This window comes from Rhinoraja longicauda, chromosome 10 (assembly GCF_053455715.1).
Source record: "Rhinoraja longicauda isolate Sanriku21f chromosome 10, sRhiLon1.1, whole genome shotgun sequence".
In the NCBI taxonomy this organism is placed as follows: domain Eukaryota; kingdom Metazoa; phylum Chordata; class Chondrichthyes; order Rajiformes; family Arhynchobatidae; genus Rhinoraja; species Rhinoraja longicauda.
In genome coordinates, this window is record NC_135962.1 from 2268075 (window position 1) to 2293831 (window position 25757).

Sequence of the window (25757 nt, forward strand, 5' to 3'; positions counted from 1 at the left end):
GAAATCGGTGTTATATTTTTTAAGTTATTCACATTTAAAAGTTTAAATCTATCTCCTAGGGAGGGAGGGGGGGTGGGGGAGAGGGAGGGGGGGTTGGGAGGGAGGGGGAGGATAAGGGGGGTTGAGGGGGGTGGTGTGGGGAAGGGGGGGGAAGGGGGAGGGGAGGGGAGGGGCGGGGGAAGGGGGAGGGGAGGGGCGGGGGAGGAGAGGGTGCAGCACCAATGCAGGAGAGGTTTGGGCCCGACGGGTCCACTTGGTCTAGTATTTATATAAAAGGACACGCCGTCCGATATTATTCGACTTACAATTGGTTAAAGATGGATTGAGTATGAAGACTTGAAAGACAAATGAGGCTGGCGTGGGAATGGCGGATTGGCGGATTGCACCAGTCCTCCACCTCCAGTTTAAATTCCACTTGGAATATTTTGGAGGACCAAGAACCCGATTGCAAGACGTCTGTCTCTCTGTTGGCCTTCCCTTACATGGGAACACATACAAAGCGCTTCTGTGTATTTCGAGGTCACTATTCAATTTTTATTTATTTTTATTATATATTTTCCTAAATAATCGGAACACAAGCCCGGAGTACACGAGAGTAAACTAGTTTAAACCAACAAACTCTTAGCCCAGTTGTACTGAGAAATAATTGTGCTGTAATAATCTCAAGCATCGGGCGATGCACAATCTATTTTTGGTATTGCAAAGTACGTTGCTTTCTCGAATGATAAATGTCTTGAAGATTTTTAATTTACTAAGGCTTGGATGCTCCTTTGGAAATATGAAAGTAATGCATCTAAACAAAAGTCTGCAGTTCGAGCATACCGCGCAGTCTGTATTTCATCATTCTGTTACTCGCGGTAGTAGCCGGAGCCGTGTCCAAGGCAGACGAGTCCATCATCATTTCCTTGCTGTACACAACATTAAGGTGCGGTCCAAGAAACAATCTCATACTGCATTTCATCTAGTGGCCGAGTAACCATCAATTAGTCTCGTTCAATTCGTCTCTATTTTTATTTCTAATCCTATGTATATACAGTGTGAGAATAAAAGTCTAGCCTCTGCAATTTTATGAATCTATTTTTCCGTAAATTAATGTTTTCAACAGCAATTTAAATATCAATAACTGTGATTTTTGTTGTTTTTCCGAGGTTAATAATAACAATATAAATTAAGGGCAATTGTCTAGTTGCTTCTTAAAACACGTCAAGGCTTTTTTGTTTTACTGTTAGTGTCAACTATAGAATCGACCTAAAAATATTTAGTAACGTTTCTTCACCATTTCCTAATTTCCATTTGTTGTTAAATTGATAAATAAAATAGTAGTTATATCGTGCAGTGGAAGGTTGCCCTCATACATCATTCAAAGCTTTCATATCTTTGCACAACTGTGTAACATTTATCTTTGTTACTTCTCCCTTTAAATTCTGGAGTTAATCACAAGATCTCTTTTCTTCTATAAATTATTTTTTTTAAACAGGGCGAGCAAAACTGGAGCATTGCCCAGGTCTTGTTTTACCAAATCCGAAAATTAAAAAAAATAAACGGTGGAAAAACTCGGCAGGTCAGGCAGCATCTGCTGAAAGAGAAAGTCTTCAACCGAACACCTTAAATTTATCCCTAAGTTCTCAAAAATCTCTATCCTGCATTCTATTTACTGCACAATTCACACACATCTCTCTGGCGAATTGTGTCTTAACCCCGTATCTCCTAGATTTGATGACACCACCCCGAAATTCATTTTTTCCATGGACGCTGACGATTTTCAGCATGTTTTCTATTTAATTCAACTATGTGAGCTTGGATATTTACTCTGCATGGCACGAAATGTGTACGTTGCTGCAATAAACATGAGGCAAGGATACACATCTCTTGCTGGTTGGTTTGAAAATTATAGGAAAAATCGTAACACCATCTGCTCAAAGAATACAGTGTGGACTACACGTTATGCTAATAGGTAACTACAGCAATTCACTCAGATTGTCTTAAACAAAATATACACCAGCATGTTTGTCAAATGTGCCCTTTTTCCATTGATACCAATTAAAATACATTCAGTCTGCAAACCGGGTTAGTAACCATTGGGCAGCTGCCGATACCGGCACCATATAAATAATCAGCATGAACCCGCTCCTATTCTACATTCACACAAAGCTCATCTAGATTCCCCATAGAAAAGGGGGACCCAGCAAGGCGAGATGGTGGGAAAGGAACTGCAGATGCTGGTTTATACCAAAGACAGGCGCAAAATTGCTGGAGGAACTCAGCGGGGTCAGGCAGCGTCACTGGAGAATGCGGACAGGCGACGTTTCCGAAGAAGAGTCCCGACCCGAAACGATCTCCAGAGATGCTGCCTGAGCCGCTGAATTATCCCAGCATTGTGCATCTATAGGAGATCTTTGTGGAGATCTCGCCGGCTCTCTGCAACATTCCGTATCACCGCACGGTTCACAAACACACTGGAAGCGACTCCACCCCGATCATCCGTCCTTGGGTAGATAGATGGGTAAATTCCACAGCTACCTTGGCACTCCTCCCACACCACCCGGGCACTGCACCCCTCCCAACCTTGTGGTTGGCCTCATGGTTTCAAGTGTAAATGGCAGAGCACGATGACCTTGTGTGACTCGCGCCTTTCTCTCCCGAGTCACTACTACAATTGAAGTTCAATTAAATCCACAAAGCCAAACTCTCGAGGCTTTTGTTAAATGTTAATGGTCACACCACGAGAGACTAGAGTGGACGTTGGAGAAATATTAATGACGAACTGATTGCAATAGTAAAGCATATTTTACACGAATATTTATTGCACTAATGCAGGATTTTGAGGTCAGGGCAATAAAATGAGTTATATCACTGAACAACTTCAGGGATGTAATTTGTCGGAAAGTGAGTAATACACTAGGAAACGGTTACATTTGTATAGAACGTTTCAGGATGTCCGAGAGCTCCTAATGTTCAATGAAAAAAACATTTGAAAGGGTGGCCATCGTTGCAACATAGGAAGCCAATTCGAATCAACCAGCTTCCACGAAGTTATGTGACTATAACTAGATTTTTTTTTCTTGCCATGTTTGCCAATTAGGGATAACTGGCATACTCTAAACTAATGGCAAGCACATTTGAGAGTACAGTTTAATAGATGAACAAGGAACTGCAGGTGCTAGATTACAGAAAAAGTCACAAAGCGCTGGAGTACCTCAGCGAGTCAGGCAGTTTCCTTGGAGGACATGGATAGTCATCGGCGAGACTTGGCGAGCGCTTCGCCGAACACTTGAGCTCGGTGCGCCAAGGCCTGTGCATCTCCTAACTTCCTTTCCCATTCCCGCGCTGCCCTGGGCCTCGTCCATTGCCAGACTGGAGGAATTGCAGCTCATATTCTGCTGGGATAGTTTACAACCGCGTGGGATGAACACTGATCTCGCCAATTTTAGGTAACCTCGAACAACAACCCTCCTGTATGCTACCTGGGTTCACAACTATCCCTACGTTCCTTCCACTGGTTTCACAATTTGCAACTGTTCAATTCTTCTCTCACATATTCTTTTTTTCATCTCCGGCCTTTGTTCCAAACATCAGCCTAACACCCCCCCCCCCCCCCCCCCCCGCGCCTGTGTCCACCTATTACCTGCTACGTCTTGTCCTGTTCCCACTCACGGAAGGGACCCGACCCGAAACATCATCTATCCATGTCCTCCAGATATGCTGCCTGAACCACTGGGTTACTCCAGCACTTTGTGTCCCATTGTTTAAGCCAGCATCTGCAATTCCTAGTTTCGACATAATAGTTAGGTGACCCTTCTTCAGACTGATTGTGTGTGTGTGTGTGTGTGTGTGTGGCGGGGGGAGTTGGAAGAGTAGAGGACCTGGGAGCTTGTGCTATTTCTGACAGATAACATCCATTGGCGCAGACGTCTCCAGCACTGCACTAGAAAGTGAACCTGGATTTTTATATTTATGTTTTATATTTAAGCCTCTGGACTAGGGCTTAGTCTCCGAAGCTTCTGCATATGAATCAAGAGCGCTACCTGCAGAGTTTGCAGCTCTGGTAACAATGAAAAGCAGCCCCATGCATAAGAGCGAAAGACAATTGTCATCCCTGTAGCTCAGGGTCTTCACAGCTAAATAAATAAGGATACTGTTTTAAAAATAGGAGCCAGACGAATATCTATAGTCATACAGTACGGAAACAAGCTCTTCTGCCCAACTAATCTCTGCTGACCAAGGTGCCCCATCTAACCTAGTCCTATTTACCTTAGCTCTCTAAACCTTTCCCATCCATGCACCTACATTAGAATAAGTAACAAAACGAAACCAAAGAAAAGGGAACAAGGGCACTCAGATTTGTGATAACTGCCAAAATAGATGGGAGGCGGGAAGCATTAGGCATAGCCTGGTGAACACAAAATGCTGGAGTAACTCAGCGGAACAGGCAGCATCTCTGGAGAGAAGGAATGGGTGACGTTTCGGGTCGAGACCCTTCAGACTGATGTCAGGAGAGTGGGTGGGACAGAGATAGAATGTAGTCGGAGACAGTAAGACTGGTGGGGGGTGGGGGTGGGGCTGTGAAGAGGGAGGGATGGACAGAGAGGGAAAGCAAGGACTATTTGAAGTTAGAGAAGTCAATCTTCACACCATATGAACATTGACTTCTCCAACTTCAAATAGCCCTTGCTTTCCCTCTCTCTCCATCCCTCCCTCTTCCCAGTTATCCCTCCAGTCTTACTGTCTCCGACTCCATTCTATCCCTGTCCCGCCCACTCTCCTGACATCAGTCTGAAGGGTCTCGACCCGAAACGACACCCATTCCTTCTCTCCAGAGATGCTGCCTGTCCACAGAGTTACTCCAGCATTTTGTGTCTACCTTCGATTTAAACCAGCATCTGCAGTTCTTTCCTAGGCATACCCTGGAAAAGGTTACCAGGAAGCATTGTTGGAAACAGATTAGACTTTACAAAGAAATTAGATTAGAAATGGAAAATTGTCATGGTTATGGGGAACAGCGGGTATTTGAATGAATAATATTACTCCTTCAAAGAAATATAACAGACACAAAGTGTCGAATGTCCTCCTTTTGTGGATTGGTATATATAGGAACATGAGTTTACGGGCGTTATTTGGCTACCCATGGCCATTTGGGTAAACAGGCCATTTGATCCAATCAGTCCATGTTGGCGTTTACTCGGCACTGGCGCCTCTCCTCTTTCACCATCTAAATCAGCCTCTTCATAGACATGCATTATATTCGTTTTAACCACTCCCCGTGCTAGCCAGTTCCATGCTGTCAATACTTTCGGGATGCATAAACTTCTTCTGATTTCCTTATCGATTTCTTCGTGACGGTCTTACATTGCTGATTTTTATTTATGCTCTTCCCCACAAAGAGAAACATTTTCTCTATATTCATGCGACCAAACCCTTTCGAGTTTTAAACTGATTAGGTCCCGCTGGTCTGAAGAAGGGTCTCGACCCGAAACGTCACCTATTCCTTCTCTCCAGAGATGCTGCAGGTCCCGCTGAGTTGCTCCAGCATTTTGTGTCTATCTTCGGTGTAAACTAGCATCTACAGTTCCTCCCTCCGCCTCCTTTCCCCGCTTTGCTATAAATATAACCATTTTGTCTTACGAAGTCTCCTTTAAGAAGGTAGCTGTGCTTCGATACAAAGCAGTAATTGGAGTGAACGCATGCGTCTTTCAGTTGGATGGCGATGGCCTCGACATTTGATCCGTGTTTCTGCTCTGGGATGTAACATGGTGCATGGCAGGTAGGATAAAATCAGTCCAGCGAAGCATCTTAAACAAACAACATTTACCCACCACAACTGCCCGTCACACCACCCTTACTTAGAACCAAGAGGAACTGGTGAAGATCGCCAGGCTTCAGGTAAACCGTCGTTTCACCACTGTTGGTAATGATTGATCTGCTCTCCCTCCGAATACGGCGAACAAAGGGTGTAAATTATCACCTATCCCAGGAACACGAATGCATTTCAATGACTGGTTCTGGCTAAATGCCTCAGAATAAAGTGTCCCATTTTTCTTCCTCGTATGCAGTCGAGCGCTATTGCCGCCGTGTACATACATAACTCAATTTATCTTCGATTCTTTTTTTTCTGAGACACCGAGACGCTGTTTTTGTGGGAATACTTAACTTTGCCATCTCAAGGAGACGAATGAAACGAGGCAGACGACGTCAGTGCGCGATGGCCAACAAGGTTATTACTGCTATTTCGATCTGAATTATGTTTTTTTTCTAACTGCTGTCTAGGTTGGAAGAGTACAATTCCTCGGCAAGGAAACAGCAATGGATCACCAGCCTGCTCATTCGATGTTAACGTGCTGCGTTTTGATCCTTACTGTCGGCGGACTTGCTCAAGGTAACATTGAGATTTATATTACCCCAGGTTCCGTGGTAAAGATGTGATGTGGTGAAGGGATCAGTGCATCGCAAGAACTGTTTCATTGACAATGCTGCTGGCCGCGCTCACAATGGTATGCTTTCAGTAGTAAATATCCTTCCGATGACCACTGAATAAAAAAAGATGAAGTAACTTGATTAATATAAAACACTGGATTAGAGTTTATGCAACCTATGTTTACACGTTGCTATTGGACTTTGTATCTATATGTACTAATGTAGCCGAGGGACATCGATCACAGATGATGTTAGATAATTTTAGCAAAGAGTCGACTGTAAAGAATAGCAAAACAACGGCCAAGATTCGAGAAAGCGTCAAGTGAGTTTCTTAGATCCGATTGCTTGGGCATGTTTAAAGAGATGTATTCAATGACACTTCAAAGAATGTTATCACTGGCACGGTTCAAGCCATGCATCACCAAAGCAGATTGATCAAAATAACTATATGAAAAACTAAAACAAATGGTGAACGCAACCGCTGTCCATGATTTCTCGCCCATTAAACGCGAGTGATTGCTTTAAGAATTGTAATAAAGCCGCGATGTAGTTATCACCGCAGATTTCAAACACTGGAAAAGTCGATAAGAATGAGCGTTCCAATGGTACCCATCTTTGAGATTTAGCTCCAAAAATCTATTGACCACTCCCGTTCCCTCTGCAAAATAAAACCATACGGGCAGAAAGCATTGTCGGAGAATGCGTGCTGATAGTATTGGGTCACCGTGTAGCCCGGTTATAAACTGGTTTTCTGTAAATAAGTTTATTTGCAGTAAACGGAACAAAATAATGAGGCGCAGCACGGTCCCTTTGTGTGAGAACATTCGGCATCCCGTGTCTCAGCCGTGGAGCGCGGTGCCGCCCCGTGTCTCAGCCGTGGAGCGCGGTGCCGCCCCGTGTCTCAGCCGTGGAGCGCGGTGCCGCCCCGTGTCTCAGCCGTGGAGCGCGGTGCCGCCCCGTGTCTCAGCTGCGGAGCGCGGTGTGGTCCCGTGTCTCAGCCGTGGAGCGCGGTGCCGCCCCGTGTCTCAGCCGTGGAGCGCGGTGCCGCCCCGTGTCTCAGCCGCGGAGCGCGGTGCCGCCCCGTGTCTCAGCTGCGGAGCGCGGTGTGGTCCCGTGTCTCAGCCGTGGAGCGCGGTGCCGCCCCGTGTCTCAGCCGCGGAGCGCGGTGTGGTCCCGTGTCTCAGCCGCGGAGCGCGGTGTGGTCCCGTGTCTCAGCCGTGGAGCGCGGTGCCGCCCCGTGTCTCAGCCGCGGAGCGCGGTGTGGTCCCGTGTCGGAGCGCGGTGCCGCCCCGTGTCTCAGCCGCGGAGCGCGGTGCCGCCCAGTGTCTCAGCCGCGGAGCGCGGTGCCGCCCCGTGTCTCAGCCGTGGAGCGCGGTGCCACCTTGCTGCAGCCCGATATATTACGAACGAGCGACACAATGAATGAGACCTACCTCAGTGTCAACTTGCAACTCCTGAAAGTTACGTTCTTCATTTGATTTTGTGCCTTGTAAATACCGTTATTCATAACTTTGAAAAATGTTTCGGATCGGGACCCTTCTTCAGACTCAACTAATCAAATTACTTGTTGTTGCCATACACTTACAAAGTCAAAGTCAAACTTACTGCTTCAAAGTGTCCCCAATGCCTGCAGTAAAAGTCTCATAATCCGCTATCCAAATGTCACTTACATTTCAGGAAGGAGCAACACCATCATCAAGTTCTTAAAATTCAGTGTGGTGGCTGCAACAGATAAGGGAATTATTCAAGTAATTGGGAGAGTCCTTAAGAAACCAGACCACATAGGTTATTGTATTGTGATAGATTCTTCAAGCTTGCACTGCCATTCAACATGAACACGGCCATCTGTCCCAGGCCTCAACTTTTCTATGCCAGTTCTTCTTTTTCCCATATCTTTCAATAATTCAATAAAGCTTCCTCCAATTTAACTACCTTCAGTGATCCAGCCTCCACAACTCTCAGGGGCAGAGTTCCAGATATTCACCTCCCCCTTCCAGAATAAACTTTTACGCACCTGTTTTCAGTGACCGTTCCCTCTTTTATCCCTTCATTCAAGACTCACCCAACAGTGGAAACATCTCAACATCTCGCCCATCAAAGCTCCACACGATCTTGTATATTTTAAGAAGGTCATCTCACTTTCTTCTAAACTCCAAAGAATACAGAATCCAATTTCTTCAATCTCTCATGACAGGACAATCCTTTCATCCCTGAAATTTGCTTCAAAGTGGCCCCAATGCCTGCAGTAAAAGTCTCATAATCTGCTATCCAATTGTAGATCCTAATAGTTTAGCATTTGGTTCACAGGTGAAGAGTCCCCTGCTCACTTTAACACAGTGAAGCCTGGCCCATGCTACAACATCCTGGTTCCCTAGCCCCTTTAACACGCCCTATATCTCAATCTCCTTTAACACACAGGTTCCCGGATTCCCATATTCTCTTTAACACACTGGAGCTCGATTCCTGTGCTCCCCCTTTTCCAGCCTTTAACACCTCAGGGCCCTCAGTCCCATGAACATAGAAAATATGTGCACGAGGAGGCCATTTGACCCTTCGAGCCAGCACCGCCATTCATTGTGATCATGACTGATCATCCACAATCAGTAACCCGTGCCTGCCTTCTCCCCATATTAATTCCGCTAGCCCCTAGAGCTCTCTCTAAATATCTTTTAAATGCATCCAGTGAATTGGCCTTTACTGCCTTCTGTGGCAGAGAATTCCACAAATTCACAACTCTCTGGGTGAAAATGTTTTTTCTCACCTCAGTTTTAAATGGCCTCCCCTTTATTCTAAGACTGTGGCCCCTGGTTCTGGACTACCCCAACATTGGGAACATTTTTCCTACATCTAGCTTGTCCAGTCCTTTTATAATTTTATACGTTTCTATAAGATCCCCTCTCATCCTTCTAAATTCCAGTGAATACAACCCCAGTCTTTCCAGTCTTTCCTCGTATGACAGTCCCACCATTTCGGGGATTAACCTCATGAACCTACGCTGTACTGCCTCAATAGCAAGGATGTCCTTCCTCAAATTAGGAAGGCTATGGTTCTCACACTCTCTTAACACATTGGGGCTCTATTTCCTGTGCTGCCTTAAAATTTCTTGGGTGTATTGGAAAATCTAGTATACTACATTGTAACATCTTAAAAATGTGTAGTAAATGTGATCCAGCATCAAAGAGTTTGAGTTACTGTGCCTTGACCAATCTCCACTAATCTTGCGCCAGCTATCAGTTGGTTTCCATGCACCAATCCATCCCTCCTCACTTGGATCCACCTGCTGTGCAGCAACTCTTGCTCTTTTAAGAAATTGATAAAATTAGAAGAAAATGTAGATAAATCGGGAAATCCATTCAGCTATATCTCTCCATCCAGCATACCAGAAATAATTACATTTTACTATCTGTAAAATAGATATAGATATCCTTTGTATGTGCCAGTGCGGAAATGAAAATTTATTGACAATTGCAAAGGAGATGCTTGCTAGATATCGGTAACTCCTTACATTTCATGGTTAATTACTTAATGTGACACTTTTTTCTGTGCCTTTAGGGACTACGTGCCAACCTGGCTGTCATTCATTAAATGGACTCTGTGAGATCACTGGTGAATGCAGGTACGTGCTTAATGACATATTCAATACAGAAGAACCAACGATTTAGAAAAATACATGTCTCAGTAATAATTTAATAATCATAATTTAAAATTATTTTGCCTTGGTATTGTTTAGAAAACTTTATTTAGGCAATTCTGAAATATATGTTTGTAGGGTAATCCCTTTGGTTTCATTCTGTTTGAGAGCTAGCAATAAAAATCCTTCTGGTCTGAAGAAGAGTCCTGACCCCAAACATCGCCTATCCATTCCCTCCACAAGTGCTGTCTGACCTGCTGAATTACTCCAGCACCTTGAGTTTTGCTCAAGATTCCAACATCTGCAGTTCCTTGTGTCCCCATTATCACATTGCTGTTTGTGGAAGATTGTGGCTTGCAAATTGACTTGCATTTCTTGGATTACAACTTTGACCACATCAATTGAGGCAATTCAATGCAAAAAAAGGCAATGAAAAATATCCGAGAACACCCACTAACTTTTCAGAGAGAAATAATAAAACAAATAATTTCCATGAGATCTGAAGAGTAAGTTAACACCGTGTAACTTTTCAACCTTACCAAATGTAAATTAAAAAATCTAATTTAATTACTTAATCATTATTTACAAATTTATAATGAACAAATTGATTAGGTTTCAAAGGCAAAATTACAATATTCATTTAATTTATTGTTTAGTTTATGATACCCCACACAACAATGAAGGAATACATGGGAGGTGCAATATCAATAAAATATTTATCTCATCTAAAAAATATTATCATTAATTTAATATATTCCATTTGAGCAAATATTTTACATTTGAAAGGTTTCTACGGAAAGAACATAACAATCACTTCTTCTTAGGTCATGTCTTTGGAACTCTATTCCTCATATGTGATGGAAGGCAGATTCTCGTTAAGGTTACTGGTATATGGGGATGTGGAGTTGAGCTTACTATCAGATCAGCCATGGCCTCATTGAAAGGCTCGAGTGTTTATGTTCACTATTAGATTTCTGCCCAATATATGCCGAACAGTTCCCCATGCTGAGCGTTACATAAACTGGCAACTTTCCAAAGGAAATCAAAATTAAAAATCACTGGCAAGTGATGTACAGGAACACATTTGTATAAACAGTTGGCAAGGACTGATTGGGGTACTGATTGAGAGTGATCAGCCATGATCGCATTGAATGGCGGTGCTGGCTCGAAGGGCTGAATGGCCTACTCCTGCACCTATTGTCTATTGTCTATTGATAGCTGGGTAGGAAGAAAGAACCTACCAGAAGAAAGAACCACTTTTGCTGAATGTTGTGATCATTAGCTAAGGGATATCACTATATAGAATCAAGTTTGGTCTTCAACCCCATTTCCTACTTTTTTTGCATCAAATGAAGACATCAGCATGTTTTCGAGTACAACACATGCAAATAAAGAAGTACCATTGCCATTTATCACACAGCACAATTCATCTCAAAGCCATTTGACTGGTTACTAGACCTAGTTGGGCCCAAATCTCTCCTGCATTGGTGCAACACTCTCTCCTCCCCCACTCCCCCTCCCCTCCCACTCCCCACTCCCCTCCTCCCTCCCTCCACTCCCCCTCCCTCCCCCTTCTTCCCCCCTTCCTCCCCTGCCCTTCCCCTCCCTCCACCCCTTCCCCTCCCATCCCCCTCCCCTCCCTCCACCCCCTCTCTCCCTCTCCCCTTCCCTTCCCCTCCCCTTTCCCCCCACTCCATTCCGCTCAACCCCCCTTATCCCCCTACCTCCTCCCCTCCCTCCCCCTCTCCCCACTCCATCTCCCTCAACCCCCCTTATCCCCCCTGCCTCCCTCCCCCTCCCCTCCCCCTCCCTCCCCTTCCCCTCCTCCCACTCCATCCCCCTCAACACCCCTTATCCCCCCTCCCCTTCTCCCCACTCCATCCCCCTCAACCCCCCTTACCCCCCTCCCTCCCTCCGTCCCTCCCCCACTCCCTCCCCCCCTCCCTCCCTCCATCTCCCCTCCCTCCCTAGGAGATAAGATTTAAACTTTAAAATGTGAATAACTTTAAAAATATAACACCAATTTCAATGAAACTTCTTCCATTAGCACCAAAGGGACGACAGTGAGTAAGGTGGGCCTAAAATTGTTGCGCTATCGTGTACCATTTTGGCTGTAGTTCAGGAACAAACAAACAAGAGTTTTAGTATATAGATTCTCACTGTGCATAAATCATGAATAAGGACATATATGGAACTGCATGCTATCTTTGTCACCATATCTGCAAACACAATTGACATGCTGACGATGGATCAGAAAAGTGTGACAAACGTAATTTTGGGATATGCTTATGAGCAGAAATTTGAAGCTCTGAATTTACTGCAGACAAAAGGATGGAGAATACCTTATCTAGGTCCACCCACCAGTAATACACAGAGCTGATGTAATTTGTGTAAGCTATCTTTCTTAAGCATAAAATATTAAAGACTATCTTAACATATATTATGCCATTTCGACAGTTGTTAAAAGTAATTAATCCCATATACCGCTGGTGGTAATAAATGGTACCAAATTGTATTGGTAACTTGGAGACACAGGATCTTCAGATGCTGGAATCTTGAGGGGAAAAAAACAAACTGCTGGAGATTCTCAACTGGTCAGGCACCATCTACGGTGGGAAATGAAAAAATGATGTTTTGGGTTAGGACCCTTTTTTAGACTGAGGGAGGAGGGGGGTAACTGGTAGAAAAAGGTGAGGGGAAAGTGTGGAGCAAGAGTGGCTGATGATAGGTGGATCAGAAGGAGAAGTTGATTGGCAAATGAGCCAGGTAGGGGAGAGACGCGTGGAGAGAGTAACCAAGGCTGGAGATGATATGTGGAGAAGACAAGAGTGCAAATGGAGAACTTGAGAGAAAGATGGTAGGCAGAAATGAATGGGGGGGGGGATAAAAATAGAGGACCCAGAGTAAGAGAGACTGGGTGATGAGGTGATGAAGGAGAGGAAAGGAATTGGTTGATGGGGGTACCTGGGAAGTGTAAAGAAAGGTATGGCAGGTGGTAGGTGGATGAAAAGGACAGGGCGGGTTATGTGAAATTGGAGAATTCTATATTCATACTTTCGGGTTATAAGCTACCCAAGTGCTGTTCTTACAAAAGATTGGTAAGTTGTTTCACAGCTGGAAACTAGTAATTATAAATCCAGAATCTGATGTTGTTTTCCTCTGTTGCAGGTGTAAGTCTGGTTGGCAGGGAGAGCTGTGTGATAAGTGTATTCCTTCTCCTGGCTGTTTACATGGCACGTGTACCAAACCTTGGGAATGTGTTTGTAAAAAAGGTTGGACTGGCAGTCTCTGCAACAGAGGTTGGTTCAGACTTACAGTGAAATGCAAATACAAAAGCAAAACTATAAAATTCAGATAATCAGTTGGCAAATGTCCAGAATTATACCCGAGTTACAATACCCGAGAAACAATGTGGTGCTACAAACTTAATAGTAAACAAAGTTTAAGCATAATTTTTAACTTTGACAATTGAAATATCTTTGACTAGTATGATATTTTAATATTGATAATTTATATTAATCTTATTTTTATTTCCTGATTTTTCTGCTCAATAATTTATAGAAACTTAGGAATTAAGGAGCAAACTTGCAAGATATATTTGTGCAACCCTGCCCTTATGAATGCCTTCTTGAGATCTGTCCAAATATATTCCAATGGCATAATTACTACCCTCAAAGCTACATGGCAAATCTAATAACAAAATTTCAACACATTTTCTGCCTACTCTAATTATTCTGTGGATTTATGCTTCAACTGCCAACCCAAACAATTGTCGCACAATTCACCATCGTAAGCGTGGTTTTGGTATGAAAATCACCAATCTCTTTAACCTTCATAAGTTCAACGAAGGGTGATTTATTACCTATAGTGTATTGTCCAAATATTTCTTGTAGATAATGTGGTTGTCTATGGACCAGTTAATCCCCTAGTTGAGGTGTCGTTCTTGGAAAGGGACTGTCTGTCACTCTGACATCTACAAGCCGCCAACCAATTGTCCTGATCACTAATCAAGAATCAGGAGTGTTTTATTGTCACAACAGATATGTAAACATAGTACTCTGTAAAATCCATAATAAACATCCTAAATATAATAAACATATAAATAATAAACAAAATAAACTGCCTGAACACCATTAACTTCCCTATTCAGGGTCTGATAGCCAAACCACATTATTTACCCATCACAAGGTCAGACACCTTTTAGAATCCCCCTCTAATCCATTTTATGTCCATACTAAATTCTTGTTATGTGTTCATGTGCCTTTAGCACATTGCATTGGTAAAGTCTGAATAAGCTTTCATGCAACATAACGTGATTTAACACCTGAATATTTACTTTGTTAATCTATTACTCTTTATAACGCAAAATTGCTTTTTTAGAAATTAGCTATATTTTATGATTACAGTGCCCCTTAATTGTTCGACTGAACATTCTTGTGCCAATAACTCTACATGTATAAGGGATGAAGGTGGTGGCTATACATGTACCTGTGAAGAGGAATTTACAGGAAACCAATGCCAACTCAGGAAAAGCCCCTGCTACACCAATGGGTAAGTGATGGATGGTGTACAATTTTAATGTTACATTAAAAAGATACATCAACCCCATATATGCTGCATTGAACACAAGTGAATTTGACTTATTCAGCTTAATCCACACAGATTGACTCTCTAATCTAATGCTCAGTATGGTGTCCAATTGACTTCAAAGTAATTTCAACATTCTTGTTTCCAGCACAATCCATTAGACAAATATAGAACAACACAGCAATGTTTGTGCCAAACAAAATGTGAAGTTAATTCGATTTGATCTGCCTGTACCTGATCCTTCAATTCCTTGCACTTCAATGTGCTTATCTAAAAATCTCTCATACGTCACTTGCAAGGGGTGACATAGAATCAGGAGATGTAAAATCAGTATGGACAGAACGGAGGAATTGTAAGGGTAAAAAGACCCTAATGGGAGATATCTACAGTAGCCTGGATATACGGTGCTTTGAATCAAGAGTTAAAATTGGCATGTCGCAAAGCTAATGCTACAGTGATTATGAGAGATTTCAACATGCAGGTTGACTGAGAAAATCAGCTTGGTAATGGACCCCAAGAAAGGGAGTTTGTGGAGTGCCTCCGAGATGGATTCTTAGAGCAGCTTGTACTGGAGCCTACCAGGGAGAAGGCAATTCTGGATTTAGCGTTGTGTAATGAACTGAATTTGATAAGGGAACTCAAGGTTAAAGAGCCATTAGGAGGTAGTGATGATAATATGATAAGTTTTAATCTACAATTTGAGAGGGAGAAGAGAAAATTGGAAGTGTCAGTATTGCAGTTGAGCAAGGGGAACTTTGGAGGCATGAGGGAGGAGCTGGTCAGAGTTGACTGGAAAGAGACCCTAGCAGGGAAGATGGTGGAACAACAATGGCAGGTATTTCTTGGAATAATGCAGAAGGTGCAGGATCAGTTCATTCCAAAGAGGAAGAAAGATTCTCAGGGGAGTAAAAGGCGACCGTGGCTGACAAGGGAAGTCAAGGACAGTATAAAAATAAAAGAGAAGAAGTATAACATAGCAAAGATGAGCGGGAAGCCAGAGGATTGGGACTCTTTTAAAGAGCAACAGAAGATAACTAAAAAGGCAATTCGGGGAGAAAAGATGAGGTGCGAAGGTAAGCTAGCCAAGAATATAAAGGAGGATAGTAAAAGCTTCTTTGCGTATGTGAAGAGAAAAAAATGTGGGTCCCTTGAAGACAGAAGCAGGTGAATTTATTATGGGAAACAAGGAAATGGCAGACAAGTTGAACAGGTACTTTGGATCTGTCTTCACTAAGGAAGACACCATCTCCCAGATGTACTAGTGGACAGAGGTCCAAGGGTGACGGAGGAACTGAAGGAAATTCACTTTAGGCAGGAAATGGTGTTGGGTAGACTGATGGGATTTCATGAAGGCTGATAAATCCCCAGGGCCTGATGGTCTGCATCCCAGAGTACTTAAGGAAGTGACTTTAGAAACTGTGGACGCATTGGTGATCATTTTCCAATGTTCTATAGATTCGGGTTCAGTTCCTGTGGATTGGAGGATAGCTAATGTTATCCCACTTTTGAAGAAAGGAGGGAGAGAGAAAACAGAAAATTATAGACCAGTTAGCCTGGCATCAGTGGTGGGGAAGATGCTGGAGTCAATTATAAAAGAACAAGAAATTAAGGAACATTTGGATAGCAGTAACAGGACCGTTCCGACTCAGCATGGATTTACGAAGGGGAAATCATGCTTGACTAATCTTCTGGACTTTTTTGAGGATGTATCTAGGAAAATGGACAAGGGAGAGCCAGTGGATATAGTGTACCTGAACTTTCAGAAAGCCTTTGATAAGGTCCCACATAGGAGATTAGTGGGCAAAATTAGAGCACATGGTATTGGAGGTAGGGTACTGACATGGATAGAAAATTGGTTGTCAGACAGTAAACAAAGAGTAGGGATTAACGGATCCCTTTCAGAATGGCAGGCAGTGACTAGTGGGGTTCCGCAAGGCTCGGTGCTGGGATCGCAGCTATTTACAATATACATTAATGACTTAGATGAAGGGATTAAAAGTAACATTAACAAATTTGCAGATGACACAAAGCTGGGTGGCAGTGTGAACTGTGAGGAGGATGCTATGAGGATGCAGGGTGACTTGGACAGGTTGTGTGAGTGGGCAGATGCATGGCAGATGCAGTTTAATGCGGATAAATGTGAGATTATCCACTTTGGCGGTAAGAACAGGAAGGCAGATTATTATCTGAATGGTGTCAAGTTAGGAAATGGGGAAGTACAAAGAGATCTGGGTGTCCTTGTTCATCAGTTACTTAAAGTAAGCATGCAGGTACAGCAGGCAGTGAAGAAAGCTAATGGCATGTTGGCCTTTATGACAAGAGGAGTTGAGTACAGAAGCAAAGAGGTCCGTCTGCAGTTGTACAGGGCCCTAGTGAGACCGCACCTGGAGTACTGTGTGCAGTTTTGGTGTCCAAATTTGAGGAAGGACATTCTTGCCATTGAGGGAGTGCAGCATAGGTTCACTAGGTTAATTCCCGGGTTGGCGGGACTGTCATATGTTGAAAGACTAGAGCAACTAGGCTTGTATACACTGGAATTTAGAAGGATGAGAGGGGATCTTATTGAAACATATAAGATTATTCAGGGATTGGACACGCTAAAGGCAGGAAACATGTTCCCAATGCTGGGGGAGTCCAGAACCAGGGGCCATAGTTTAAGAATAAGGGGTAGGCCATTTAGAACGGAGATGAGGAAAAACGTTTTCACTCAGAGAGTTGTAAACCTGTGGAATTCTCTGCCTCAGAAGGCAGTGGAGGCCAATTCTCTGGATGCTTTCAAGAGAGTTAGGTAGAGCTCTTAATGATAGCGGAGTCAGGGGGTATGGGGAGAGGGCAGGAACGGGGTACTGATTGTGAATGATCAGCCATGATCACATTGAATGGCGGTGCTGGCTCAATAGGCCGAATGGCCTACTCCTACACCTATTGTCTATTGTCTATCATATCTGCTTCCACCACCAACATTGGCAGTAAATTCCAGAACCCCACCACTCTCTGCATTAAAAACTGGCTCTGCACATCTCCATTAAACTTCCTCCCTCTCACCGTATAGGTCTGTCGTCAGTGGCGTATCTAGGGTATGGCAGGTATGGCACGTGCCCTGGGCGCCACTTGAAGGGGGGGCGTCACAGAGCAGTTTCACATTTTTTGGAACCATCGAAGCTCTCTAGGTGTTTTTCTCTCGTTCAACACAGCGCTGGGAAAAACTCATGTAGTGCCATAATTTGCTAATTAAAAGATTAACGTGCTTGGCTTGTATTTTTGAGCTGATATTATGGTAAAGTTATCTAAAAGATGGGTGTCAGATGTTTGGACAGGGGCGCAATTTCAGTGCTTGCCTTAGACACTATTTTCCGTAGATGCACCCCTGTTTGTCCTCTGGCGTGGATATTTACACCCTGGGGAAAAGGTCTCTCTGTCTAAGCTTTCTACGGCTCTTAATTTCATGTACTTATGTGTTGATCATTCTGTGTACGAGGTCACATTGCACCAGTAGTAAAAATTGCATTTCCTCACTTGAGAAGTGTGACCACTATAATTTGTTTATTTTGGGTTGTAACCTGTTCACTTGCCCAAGTATTTGATTTACATATCTCTGAAACAAGTCTTACACTGCCAGTGTCAGTAAATTTTGGAGCAAATAGAAGCTTATCACTGCAGTAGTTGAAACTATTATAACTGCATGTGAAAACTGTACTGTTATTATAATTGTGTGTGCAGCCAACACTACCTGTTTTATTCATTGGTTGCGGGGGCATGATTGAAAGGGCAGTTTAAAGGCAGTCAGTCAGATTACATTGTTCTGTACCAGAATTAATGGAATACATTGAAAAGATGTAATTGGAAATGTTAAATCCAAAGTTGCAAAAAGAGTCTATTTTTAACTGGAGTTTGCTGCACAGTGGTTCGAACATCACTGCCAGGTCCGTGTGCAGAATTGTATTCATAGTACATGATCATCACTCACTAGAATACGGAAGGAAGCTCTTCAACACATTGTGTTTGTGCTGAGCTTGTTCTCACGGCAGCTACATGGTTTGATTTATTTAACCTTGGTGTTGTACAATCAATGAATAAAACAGGTAGCTTTAGTTGAACACACAAGTATAATAACCAAACTATACAATTTTCATGCACGGCTTCCAATAGTTTCACTGCTACCCCATATTTGTTTCATAGAAATATAGGAGCAGGAATAAGCTGTTTAGCCCTTTGAACCTGCTCTACCATGATCATGGTTGATATTTTATCTCAGTACCAAACTTCTGTTCTCTTTCTATATCCATTAATACATTTTGTATTTAGAAATCTATTTCCTTCTTAAATATATTCAGTGACTTGGCTTCCATAGTATATTATGACAAAAATCACTACTAGTTTGACAAAAAATTCTCTATCATCTCAATCCTAAGTGACCTATACTATATCCTGAGGTTGTGACGTCTGGTTCTCTTTGTCCTCCACCCTTCTCCCTTCCCCTATCACCACCCAGCCAAGCAAAACATTCTTACCAACTCCAATCTCTCCCAGCCTCTAGTCTGTCAGAATCCTGTTTCATTGCGATTTTCTTTCATTCATATCAATCCAGGTCTCGTCAGTTTAACCTCACCTTTAGTATAAGTTTCGCCATCACATGAATCAGACTGGTGAGCCTTTGCAGCAACAGTATTCTTTCTCAGGCAAAAATATCAAAATTGCACACTGTTGCAGATCTCATCAATCCTGCTCTCATGCTCAAAATTTCTTACACGGACAGCCAACAGGTCATTTGCCTTCTTATTTGCTAGATATAGCTGCATGTTTACTTTCAGTGATTGGTGAATAAGGACTCCCCTTATTCATAAACATTTAAATATGTTTAAGCATTTCTTTTTCTCACAAAAGTGGATATCTTCACATATATCTATGCTTCAGTGCATCTGCCATGCATTTTCCCACTCTCTCAACATATTTAAATCACCTTGAGGCTTTGTATCCTCTCCATGATTCACAATCCACTCAGTCTCCCCTCTAATAGCCGCCATTGTCACCTTTCTTACTCACAGCACTGGTGACCTCTGAGTCCCTGTTTAACACCTTCCAACAGCTGCCTCCATCTTTACCCTCCCCTCCCTTGGCTCTAATCTCTATTTTTTTCCCTCTTCTGCCTATGTCATCCCCACCCTACCCTCCACCTGGCTCCATATGCCCCTCACCCCACTCCAGTTCACTAATCAGCTCTCGCTTTTTTCTCACCATTCAACAGTAGCTATTTTCAACAGTAGCTCTGTTCAACAGTAGCTATTTTCCCTCTCCACTCTCAGTCCTGGTGCAGGATTTCAACCCGAATAACTGACCTTCCTTTCCTTGACCCACTGAGTTCCTCCTGCAGATCTTTTGTTGTCCCACCCAGTCTTGTGCCATCAGCAATATTATTTCCTGCTCCCTCATTTGACCCATTGACATATGTTGCAAATATCTGGCCATCAAGCCTAGCAGTCACTGCCTGCCATTCTAAACATGACTCATGATACAATTTTATAAATATGTCTCACAATTACAAATAATATGCAGTCATATTGTCAAAGTTAAAAATCTGATTATATCATTTGGTTTTAAACTTATTTCATGCTGCAATTTACATGTACTGTATATAGTATTCATTTATATATTTTGGTAAGATTATTTTATGTATGATTATTATTTGAAGAATGAGCAATTTTGAAGGAATATGGTTCTAAATGAAGTTTTAATCCAGATAAAATTTCATTCTATGTTGATATTTTTGCCATTTCTACACACTATAAAATATTCATGACATTCAGTTCATTTTTTTATTTTTAGAGCAATATGCACTTTTTATTTTTGTTATAAACTGAGATATTTTTTAATCTGTTGTGAACATGTATGAAAAATTATATAAAGCCATATAAACCCATGTAATTGAAAATCATGTTTAATTTTGCAACAAAGTGCTTATTTGACTTTTCTCTGCAATTTATCATGCTTTGATTTATAAATTTGTTAGAAATATTTAATTTGTGCTGACTTACTATTACAATGTGGAGAGATGGATACTGTGATGGTCAACAGTGGAAGGAAGGTCCAGTGGATGAAAGGTGAATTGGGATTGCAATCAGATGGGTTGATCATGGAGAACCTGGCCAGAAAGAAAAGAAATAATCAGAAGACTGCAATTAGCATGTTCCTTTCGTTTTTGCACAAATAAATTGTATACAGCCTGTACAATATACAAAGGATGAGATTGCCTGCCTAACTCTCTTCTCCAAAGAAGAAACATACTGACCTTCACACCTTCTGAGGGGTAACTTTTTCACACAGAGGGTGGTGGGTGTATGGAACAAGCTGCCAGAGGAGGTAGTTGAGACAGGGATTTTCCCAACGTTTAAGAAACAGTTAGACAGGTGCATGGATAAGAACGGTTTGGAGGTATATGGACCAAACGAGGGCAGGTGGAACTAGTGTAGCTAGGACATGTTGGGCCGAATGGCCTGTTTCCACGCTGTATCACTCTCTGACTCTATAACACCAATTTGTATTTAAAAAATATCTTTAAACTAGCAGAAGTTTGAAGGCACTTTGGGTGATGGGGATGAGTTATAGCTCTGGTGAATGACACTAGTGGAGCAATCATTAATGTTGTTTTCAACAATCTGAAAAGAACACATGGCACAAAAGTTAAGGACCAGCGTTTCAGTGTTAAGAGATACCGTATTCAAACATTCATAATAATGCTACTCATTCTCGAGTTATTTGCATGGAAGGTGACATAGCTGAACCTTCAGAGTGAGTGAAAGCACCTCAAATAATGCTTCCAACTAAATATAACAGTGAAGAGATGCCCTCTGTCTCCTGTGTCTCCTGTGTTTATGGAACAGTGCCTGTTTCCAGCATCTGCAGCAGGTCAGTGGTTGTTTTCCTTATTGTGCTTTGCCCAATACCTCATCCCCCAACCCCTAAGACCACCCTCTGTGTAATTTAGTTTAGTTTAGAGATACAGCGCGGAAACAGGCATTTGGCCCACCGAGTCCACACCGATCAGGGACTCCCACACATCGACACTGTCCTACACACACTAGGGACAATTTATACATACACCAAGCCAATTAACCTACATACCTTGGAATGTGGGAGGAAACCGAAGATCTCGGAGAAAACCCACGCGGTCATGGGGAGAACGTACAAACTCCGTACAGACAGCAACTGTAGTCGGGATCGAACCCGGGTCTCTGGTGCTGCAAGCGCTTTAAGGCAGCAGCTCTACCGCTGTGCCACTGTGACCGCCCACCTGATCACCCATGCAGCTAAACTACAAGGCAGCCACAAAGGATGCAACATCTGACGATTCTTGCGGTTTATTCAAAGTGCACTTTCAAGAGTGACAGAAATCCTGACTTTTATCCAGCAGAGATATTAGCAAGCAATGACTGAATATTGAATTAGTTTTTTTTAATGTTTGCCCATGTGTATCACAAAATGCAGATTCATCACATGGTGTTGTACTCTAGTGAATTCAAAATTGTAAACCGGGTCTGCAAGAATTCAATTAAAATTATTTTATCCTTTAAATAAGATTTACAATCTTGATTACTGGGCAGCCACCTTCACTAGTACTGCAGGAGGCAGACTTCAAGTAAGAAATAAGTGTGCATGTCACATGCATCACAGCAGGGATGCTAACACTGCCTGAATAATATCAGCTCGACGATTAGGTTCTCATTGTACCTTTCCAAGTTCCAAGCTTGTTCGAAATACTTAAAGTGTGTTGATTTATCATGGCACTGTAGCCTATTCAAAGCTGTGAAGGAAGGTAAGATGAATGGTGATTGCCATTAGATTAGTTGATTCGAGAGATTGGTTGGAAAAAAAGCAATCTTGACCACATTCTCCCTTTCTCTTCTTTCTTAGCCTTTTGCAGCACAGCTAGTGGCAAGGTCTAAACGATCCAGACAGCAAGGTTAAGCAGCTTTAATTAGACCACCCGGAATCTTGGCACATACACATTGCGAACTACTACAAGATATCAGGGCTGTTGGAGCAATGGAATCAACAGCCTCCTCTATGGCGCACCCTCAAAAATCATCAATAAACTTCAATACATTCAAAACTCCGCTGCCCGTCTACTCACACACACCTCGATCCGTGACCATATCACCCCCGTCCTTTATAAACTCCACTGGCTCCCCATCCCCCAGAGAATCCAGTACAAAATCCTCCTCATAACCTACAAAGCCCTCCATAACCTGGCCCCATCCTACCTGACCGACCTCCTCCACAGGCACACTCCCACCTGCACCCTCCGCTCTGCCGCTGCCAATCTCCTATCCCCCCACATCCGGACTAAACTCAGATCCTGGGGGGACAGGGCTTTCTCCATCACTGCTCCCACCCTATGGAACTCACTACCCCAAACCGTTAGAGACTCCCCCACACTCACCACATTCAAAACATTGCTGAAGTCTCACCTGTTCAGTACTGCCTTCAACCACTGAAGATCACCTCACCTTCTGTCTCCTTTCTCTGTTCATTTATTTATTTACTTATTTATCTATTTATTCATTTCCCCTATGTTCTCAAAATCTCTGTAAAGCGTCTTTGAGTATATGAAAAGCGCTATATAAATAAAATGTATTATTATTATTGTTTGAATAAGGATTCAATGTGCTTTTTCACATTCTCTGCACCGTCATGGTATTTGTAGTGCTTGTGTTGGATCATGAACCTTGCCACCTATCTCTTTGGTTTGTCATGCTACTCAGATGTAGTTAGCCTAGTGGACTGCTAGGCAATAAAGTTATCATTACTCCTGCCAGGACCTTTGGCCTTTCTGCTGCATAGTATATGGTCAAAAACAGCCATACCTAAAGAATGGGATCCCTATTGTTTTGTGTGCCACATGGTATTGACATGCAGTTCATGGCAACCAGCAACATGGGAGGCCTGGAATCATCATGACAGTGCACGTTTATTCGACTGGCTGCTCCCGAATGAATAAAAATGAAATTTGTTCAGTCTTTAAAATAAATATGTGACTGTTACTTCTCTTAGACAACAAGCAATTATTTTGGCCTCAGTTTGGAAGGATCCCAGCCTTCATAAGCATGGCACTGTAATCCTTGTTCTGCACTAGAGTTGCAATTGTGTATGTAGTACATGGCCGATTTAAGTGAAGATTTATTTGAGATTCAGTGTGGAGAAATGCTACCCGTGCTTCCTGGGTGAATGTGACAACCCATTTGAGTCATCTCCTCTCCCTTTCCCTCTTCTTTACTTGGAGCTGCTTTGTGAAGAAGCGTCCATGGTAAGGAAAATCTTTCTGTACCTAGGATCCAATTCGCTGCAGCATTACATTAACATAACCTAGCAAGTAACTGCCTCTTGGGGAATTGGAGTAACTGTAGAATAACAAACAGTAGCTAAGCAGGCAGTAGTGGATGATTCCTTCAAGTAGTACTGATGGGCTAAATCTTTCCTGTTGCTGAATGGATATTGATCCAAATAATTTTAATATAGGACATTGCTAGAATGTTGGGTTCAAACATGGTAGCATTGTTGGCAAATTAGCGTGAAATCACTGCCTTTTAAAAGCCAATTGCACCAATTTTTAAAAACAAATAATAATAACCAGTGCTTTTTTAGTGATGGTATGCACTGGTACCTCTAAAATGTTAACAACTAGATTGATGTACTAGATCCAGTAGGGTCGTATAAACTGTTATATGTGTACTGCCACCTTTTTTTTCTACAAAAAAAAGCACTACTAATAGCATATATTATTGTTCATGTTTTAACCTTGGGTTTCAAATGAATGAGTGTCAGTGTTTCAAAGACGTTCAATATCTGTTATTTATTTGTTTGACTCCAGGCCACTTTGTCAGAATGGAGGAAGTTGCTTTGATGATAATAGGACCGCAGTCAAAAACTACTGCTTATGTTTGCCTGGTTTTACTGGGGACATCTGTGAAAAAAGCATCAGCAATTGTAATCCAAATCCTTGTGCCAACCATGGAACCTGCATGGATCTGGTTTCCAACTACAGCTGCCTTTGCATTAGAGGGTTCATTGGCAAATTCTGTGATTACGCAGTCACATCTTGCCTTAGTCATCCATGTCAAAATGGGGGCACATGCCATAATCATCCTAAGGGTGGCTTTGATTGTGCATGCTTGCCTGGTTATGCAGGAGAAATCTGCCAACATGAAGCATTTATGAATTTTACTCATGACTCAAAGCAGAATGTATCTGAGCATGCAAGAGCAAGATGGACCAGACATGGCAAGCATTTTCATCCACTGCTGCATGCCTCTCATAAATCGACACCACAGCAAAGAAATGATATGATCAAGATAACACTGAAAGAAGCTATCCATACATCGAACCCACTGCTCAATAGCAGTCAAATGATCTGTTTTACGGTGCTTGCGTTATTTACGTGTCTTGTGATTCTAGGAACTGTAGGAATCATCTTCTTTTCCAAGTGTGAAATGTGGCTGGCAAATGCTAAGTATCGGCATCTCCTCTGGAAGCAAAGAAGGCATTTACTCCAAGACAAAAATGAAGACCTTTCAGTCAAAATTATATCTCCAAGCATGAATACATTTACAAGCTATGGAAACAATTATACGTCTTTCTAAAGTTTTTTTTGTAAATCAAACACATAGACAAAATATTGCATAATTTAATATATTTGCCATTGTAACAGCTAATCAGGTGTTTCATTCATAATTATTATTTAATATATTTAATATATTTAATATATTTAATATATTTAATATATTTAATATATTTAATATATTTAATATATTTAATATATTTAATATATTTAATATATTTAATATATTTAATATATTTATTATGTATTATTTAAGTAGTTTTGATCAATGTCGTAAAACATACGCACATTCATGTAAAATGCTAGTCCAAAGATTTTTAAAAGAAAAATGGGTATTCATGACTTAGTTATTTTTTATTTTCCTTCATTTGGGGACCTGCAGAATGGAGAAAGGAAAGAACTGAATTCCTTTTTAATTGTTTAATTGTTTACAATCTATTGGAACCAGCACTAATGTAGCCTGTTTTAGTCTGAAATCATAATTTGTATTGTATGATGAAATCTACTCCGCTGTAC

General features: G+C 42.2%; 1 protein-coding gene across 5 annotated transcripts; it reads left to right on the plus strand.

The window, feature by feature from the left end:
- Nucleotides 1-590: 590 nt before the first annotated feature.
- Nucleotides 591-25336, plus strand: dlk1 (delta like non-canonical Notch ligand 1). 5 transcript variants are annotated; one of them, XM_078407037.1, is made up of 6 exons: nt 591-704; nt 6265-6373; nt 9964-10027; nt 13211-13341; nt 14449-14593; nt 24495-25336. In XM_078407037.1, the coding sequence occupies exons 2-6, from the start codon at nt 6301-6303 to the stop codon at nt 25261-25263; spliced, it is 1182 nt and encodes a 393-aa protein (XP_078263163.1). In that variant the 5' UTR covers nt 591-704; nt 6265-6300; the 3' UTR covers nt 25264-25336. The 5 variants fall into 5 exon arrangements, with proteins under 5 accessions (XP_078263163.1, XP_078263159.1, XP_078263160.1 ...); XM_078407033.1 differs by lacking the exon at nt 591-704 and adding an exon at nt 5536-5880 and having other exon boundaries at nt 25079-25254; XM_078407034.1 differs by lacking the exons at nt 591-704; nt 24495-25336 and adding exons at nt 5536-5880; nt 22538-22769.
- The last annotated feature ends 421 nt before the right edge of the window (nt 25337-25757 follow it).

What these genes read in the sequence shown, in the direction of transcription:
- dlk1 (XM_078407037.1), top strand. Translation starts at nt 6,301, where the DNA reads ATGGATCACCAGCCTGCTCATTCGATGTTAACGTGCTGCGTTTTGATC. An exon ending in TGTCGGCGGACTTGCTCAAG is followed by an intron (nt 6,374 to 9,963) that starts GTAACATTGAGA and finishes CTGTGCCTTTAG; the next exon opens with GGACTACGTGCCAACCTGGC. An exon ending in TGGCAGTCTCTGCAACAGAG is followed by an intron (nt 13,342 to 14,448) that starts GTTGGTTCAGAC and finishes TTATGATTACAG; the next exon opens with TGCCCCTTAATTGTTCGACT.